This window comes from Papaver somniferum, chromosome 2 (genome assembly GCF_003573695.1).
Source record: "Papaver somniferum cultivar HN1 chromosome 2, ASM357369v1, whole genome shotgun sequence".
NCBI lineage: Eukaryota > Viridiplantae > Streptophyta > Magnoliopsida > Ranunculales > Papaveraceae > Papaver > Papaver somniferum.
The window spans coordinates 4,214,309-4,220,944 of record NC_039359.1 but is presented as its reverse complement, the minus strand read 5'-3'; the positions used below and the strand labels follow the sequence as shown (position 1 = coordinate 4,220,944).

At 36.9% G+C, this 6,636-nt stretch overlaps 1 protein-coding gene across 1 annotated transcript; it reads right to left on the bottom strand.

The window, feature by feature from the left end:
* Window positions 1-295: 295 nt before the first annotated feature.
* Window positions 296-1,827, bottom strand: LOC113346710 (receptor-like protein 31). The gene has a single exon (XM_026590201.1). It carries the CDS (start codon window positions 1,702-1,704, stop codon window positions 550-552), a length of 1,155 nt encoding a protein of 384 aa, XP_026445986.1. The 5' UTR covers window positions 1,705-1,827; the 3' UTR covers window positions 296-549.
* Between the last annotated feature and the right edge of the window lie 4,809 nt (window positions 1,828-6,636).

The following is a 6,636-nucleotide window of genomic DNA, read 5'->3' as shown; positions in this document are numbered from 1 at the left end:
TAGGATTTCGATATCAAAACTTATCCCTTCATCGTTTTATGGTGAATTTTGTTCTCGGGCTGTAACTAGGGCTGTACATTGTCTCTGGCCTCTAGGAACAAGAACTCTAGCTTCTAGGACAACAACATATTAAATCGCTTCGTGATCTGGTTAGGCTTAGTTTAATCAAATTATTAGCATCTAGCAATGACCAGATTCAGACGAGTTAGCGCCAAACCATTCCCACCTACCTTTAGTCCTAGTAAAGAGAAGAAGCTCTAGTTCTAAAGCTAATGGTAGGACCAACGCACATGGATTTGTCAAAACGTATCCCTTCATGACATTTAATCGTTTTAAAGGAACAAATTCCACCTACAACATAGAAAAGATACTCCATTTTACAACCGACACTTCACAGAACAAAAACAGAGTAAAAGAAAAACAGAATCTAAGCATAACTTTTATTTCCATTACACCTGTTAAACCCTCTTCTTTTACAAACTCACATGTTAACCAATTATTTTATATCTTATTATCTTGATAATTAATCATAAACCCTAATTAACAAAACTAAAACCTTGGTTTTTTACTACCATATGCTTGCTTACAAACAGAAGTAGATTTCTGTGAAGGCGAACAAAGTTCCGAAGAAGCCGGGCAACTCTCCAGACAATTGTCTCCAAACCTGCCAGAAATAGGTGAAGAAGAAGAACCGTCGGAGAAAAACCGGTTTGGAACTTTCCCATTTAAGAAATTACCATCAAGGAATAATCTTCTCAGTGATAATGTATTCCCGTATGGAATGGGACCTCGGAATTTATTGTATCGAAGAGATAATGAAGATAGATATGGGAAAGTCTGAAAATTTACAGGTAAATAACCTTCGATTTTGTTAAACCCTATATCAATAGCTATCAAATTACTTGTAGATTTTGATATCTCAATGCTTGTAAAGCTGTTGTTTGATAGATTGATCTGCTGAAGAGATGGAAGTAGAAAGAACCAATTTTTAAGAGTTCCAGTGAAACCATTAGCACTTAATTCCACAACTTCTAGTTGATTTAAACCTTGGAATGAAGATTCTGAGAGAAACCCAGATAGAGAATTTGCTTTAATAGCAAGTGTAGCCAGATTTGGTGGTAGTTTGGGTAAGGCCCCTGTAAATATGTTGAAGCTTAGATCCATTGATCTCAAGTCCAGGAGAGAATTGAAGGAATTTGGGAGATTCCCAGTAAAGGTGTTGTAAGAAATGTCTATAGCTTTTAGTGATTTGAGAGAATTCAATGGAGGAAGATTGCCAGAGAATGAATTGTGTGTAAGAACTAGCGTCTCAAGATTAACGAGAGAAGAAATGGATGAAGGAATTGAACCATAAAATGAATTCTCAGCAAGATGAATGTGTTGTAGTTGAGTAAGTGATGAAATGAGAGGAGAAAGAGTTCCTGAATAACCAACAGGGTCAAGAACGATTGAAGTGATACGAGTTAAATCAGAGTTACAAGTGATTCCACATATGAAATGTGTTCGATGAGGAAGTGAACATGGATCAAATGTGAAGTTCCATGAACCTAAACATGACCATTGAGGTATTGTTTTTGGTTTGATTGAAGCTTTAATAGCCTTCAGTGCTGTAACATCTGAAGGAAGTGTTAAACCATAATTAGGATTTATGAAGAAAGACAAAGTAGTAGCAATTATAACAAGAAGAGTGAAGAAGCTAGACATAATGAGAATTTCGTCTCTCTCTGTTTCTCTCTATGATTCCTCTGTTTTTGTAGAGGAAGAAACAAGTTTTAGTTTAGGTCAGGAGTCCTGAGACTTTAAGACATACGAGGACAAAGTGAAAGTGGGGTTTTCATGAATGAGCTGTATTGGATTCTCATGTTTGTTTCCATTTGGCCTTTGATATTTAGTTACTGTCTATTTCTCTAGAGCGTAGGGACTGTCAACTGTGACTGTAATGGTGTGACTGAGTGAGAACAGGCGTTAGATTTTGACTCTTGCGTGTCACTTTCTTCGAGTATTATTCCATGCCCGCTTATAAGAAAGTTTGTCAGTCTTGTCATATGGCAAGCAAAAGCGTTACCGTTTTGTTTCATTTCCCACAGCATCGGTTGAAATCACAGGCACAGCCAACTTTTCTTTCGAAAAAGGATGCTCACCGCCCAAATATTTTACTACTTGCAACGGACGATTCACCTGGATTATTTTAGATTTTTACCCATACGTACATTATTGTACCAATGTTGATGGTAGTGGTGAAGCAAACACTTGATTGATTGGGCCTACTACTTCACCTTCTATTGTCTATGATATGTGCCCTTTTGTCGGTCGAGGGATTAAAAAGGAGTCTTTCTTTTAAGTTTTTTTTTTAAAATGCTTGATCTACTTCTTGAAATGCAATTAGGCAACATGGAAATATCAATTGTGGAGACGGTAAAGGGAGCCTGGTTGTGCAGAAAGAGATCATGATTGTGAAGTGTGACCAAGGATACCATTGACTCAATTCGTAGAGATCTACAAGGCATTGTCATGTGGTACTTTTTGTTTTATTTCTAACGATAACGTACGGGTAATTGGTAATTAAACTTAGTCGACGTAATCATACACATAAGCAAGGCATTGTCATGTGGTACATTTTTTGTTCCTCGGCCCTAAAATACACTCTGGATACTGTTTTAGTAGACTCTGTAGGAGAGGAATTCGGGGGACAAATGGTCTCGTTGGTCCTCGTTGTGCGCATTACGTGCCCGATTTTAGTGTCGTCCATTACATCAGTAATGTACTATATGATGCGCCGCACCAGCCGAAAAGGAGTTAGAGGCAGCAAAGGAAGAGAAAGCCCATTCGTAACATTACATCGATACACAAGTTGGCTTCTTTAAATTGATATTAGTCGATAAACAAGCTTAGTTTGCTTTAAATACCCAATCATGAGCTTGTATACGATTCATTCAATCAATACAATTTAAGTTCTTTTAATTGTTTACGACACAGAGGTGGCTAATCCCCGTAAAAAAAGATTTTATCTTTATCTTAGGTTCTAGTTATTTGAGTTCCTGTTTAAGTTGTTTTAGTTTAGAACCCTAACACCTGGTTCAGAGCAAGGTTTATTACATTCTTAAATTTGAGCAATTTTTTTTTTATCATGACGGTTGTGGAGTTAACTGATGAAGTTAAAGATTTGAAGAATCAGATTAAAGACTTGGTAGAAGGTTTAGCAAAACAATGTGTTGATGAAATTGAGAAAGCTGAGATTAACGAAGGAGTTGCTCGGGCTAATCCTAAAGAAGATATCGCTGCTTTAACAACATTTTTATCAACGGCTTTGACAACATCGTTGTCAACTGTGTTAGCAGCTGCTATGAAAGAAGTTATTGTTGATGCTTTTAGTTCGGGAAAACACGGTGATACTGGTCTTCCTTTTGGTCATCACCACCGTACTAATAATGGCCATAATAATGGTAATGGTGGTGAAACTATACCTATTATTCGTACCGGTACAATCAACCTCAAATTCCCAACTTTTGACAGCGTTGATCTTGATGGTTGGATTTTTCAGGATGATCAGTATTGTTAGCGAATATTATGCTCCAGCATATATCCTCATCATGGCGTATTATTCTCCAGCATATATACTCATGAAGCCGTATTATTCTCCAGCATATATACTCATGAAGGCGTATTATATGTTTCCTTATTAGCTTGTATTCTAGGCCTTTCTATTCTCTATTTTTGGTAATCGCTGTATATATGAACCATTGTAATCCTTTCTTATAATTTATGTAATTCAATCTTTCTCTAGCACATGGCATCAGAGCCTGTGTTGTGAGTTCATTCTTTTAGGAGTTGTGAAAGTTTGTCAGAAATAGTAAAATGTTGCTTTGAAGTTACTCTCGTGTATTTCTTCTTCAATACCGTCTTTGTGTCAGCATTGTGAGTAACTTCAGTTGGTTGTTGGTGTCGATATAGGTACTCTTTTCTTTCTATCTTTTGGTTAAGTGTTATTTGTGATGATGTCTAATGAAAAAGATGATTCTCTGCAATCGATCAATGTTCATTTAAATGGTGGCAGCTACACATATTGGGCATATGTTATGAAAATTTTTTTGCTTGGAAAAGATGTTTGGGGATATGTTTCTGGTGATATTACTAAACCTACTAATCTTACTGCTGCAAATTATAATACCTTGATTGTTACTTGGAATCGTAACAATGCTAAAATAATCACTTGGATTAACAATTCCGTTGATTTAAATATTGGCATGCATTTGGCAAAATTCGAAACCTGTAAAGAAGTTTGGGATTATTTGACAAAGTTGTTTTCGCAATCGAATTTTGCCAAGCGTTACCAATTAGAGAGTAATATTAGGGCTGCCAGACAGGGGGATAAAGATATCCAGCAATTTTACTCTTTAACGACTAGTTATTGAGATCAATTAGCCTTACCTGAACCTGTTGATCTCCGTACTCATAATCCTTATATAAAATATAGAGAAGAACAACATTTAGTTCAGTTTTTGATGGCATTGCGTGATGATTTTGAAGCTCTTAGAGGTTCTATTCTGCACCGTTCTCCATTGCCTTCCGTGGATTCAGTTGTTAGTGAACTGTTGGTCGAAGAATTACGATTAAATTCCTATGTCAGGAAAGGGATTCTTCCTCTCCCTATGGAAAATGTTTTGGCTGTTGCCTCAAAACCCCACTTTGCTTCTAATGGACGACCACCTTACAAGAATACTAATGATGAATGTAACTTCTGCAAGAAAAAGGGTCACTGGAAATCCCAGTGTCCTATACTTTTGAAGAAACAACAGCAAGGAAGTTTCTTCAAAACGCCACATACTGCAGCTGCTACTTCGCCTATAACTGATGGCCAAGCCGCATCTTCTCTTATTGAGCAGCTACAAAAGCTTCTCGCGTCCCAACAATCACATGCCATGACCACAACGCTGTCTCCATCTGTAGGTTTGTCTACTTCTGCGGCAGCAGGTATATCTCAATCTACTTGGATATTTGACTCTGGAGCCTCTCATCATATGACTAAAGATATATTTTATTTCACTTCTTTGTCCCCTATTTCATTTTCTCAAACTGTTAACACCGCCGACGGTACAAATATTTCTCTTGTTGGTAGTGGTTCAATTAAAACTCTTCATTTATCTCTTTTTGATGTTTATTGTATTCCTCAATTGTCTATGAACTTAATTTCTATAAGTCAGTTATCTGATTCTGGCTATTATATTGACTTTACTCCAACTTCGTGTTATATGAAAGATCCACAGTCGAGGAAGCTTATTGGGATAGGCCATAGAAAAGGGGGGTTGTATGTTTTGAAGGAGCTTCATCTACCTGATACAACAACATCTTCCGTTGATTTATCCTTTTTTCATTTGAATTCTAATTCAAGTTCTTTTTTCTTATGGCATAATCGTTTAGGACTTTCTGGTTCTCGTCTTAAATATTTAGCATCAACTGGTCATCTTGGACAACTAAAATCTCACAACATTTCTGATTGTAGTGGTTGTAAGCTTGCAAAATTTTCTTCCTTACCTTTCGATAAAAGCACTTCTGTCTCTCTGTTGTCTTTGATTTAGTCCATTCTGATGTTTGGGGACCTATATCCATTCCCACAAAAGGTGGCTTTAGATATTATGTTTGTTTTATTGATGATTATTCTCGCTATTGTTGGATTTTTCTTATGAAGCAACGACATGAATTCTTTGGTATTTACCAGTCCTTTCGTAACATGATAAAAACTCAATTTTCTGCCGTCATAAAATGATTTCGTTGTGATTTAGATGGTGAATACAAAAAGAATGAGTTTCTTGCATTTCTTTCCTATGATGGGACGGTATATCAAACATCTTGTACTGATGCACCGGAACAGAATGGAGTGGCTGAACGTAAACATAGGCACCTTTTAGAAACTGCGCGCTCTGTCTTATTATCTTCTCATGTCCCTTCTTCATTTTGGGGAGAAGCCGTTCTGACGGCAAATTATGTCATTAATCGTATACCAACTATCCTTACTGATGGTATTTCTCCTTTCGAACGTTTGGATTCCAAAACACCTAATTATTCATCTCTATAAGTCTTTGGTTGTGCCTGCTTTGTTCTAAAACCTCATCGTGAAATTACTTCCAAATTAGCATCTAAATCTGCTCTTTGTGTATTTCTTGGATATGGTGATAGTCAAAAAGGTTATCGTTGTTATGACCCTAGTACTCAAAAATTGTATGTCTCTCGTCATGTAGTATTCCTCGAGCATATTCCATTCTTTTTCATTCCATCTAATCCGCATAAATTTAAAGAATCTGATCTGTTGCATATTGATCCTTTTGGTGACATAGAAAATCCTACTTCTGATTTATCGTTAAATATTCCTTCCTCTATTTTTTCTACCGATGCTTGCAGGAACGAACAATTTTCGGCAGATAACACCCATTCCCCTTCTTCTTCTACGGCTGTGTCCTTGTCGTCTTCCGAGATTGGTGATCCTGTCCCTCCTCGTTATCCTTCGCGACAACGTAATCCTCCAAATAGGTTTGGTTATTCTCATATTGATTTTGGTCTTTCATGTTATTCCACTCAGTTTTCTTGCTTTCTCGCTTCTATTCATTCTCTACATGAACCTACCTCCTATAAGGAGGCTGT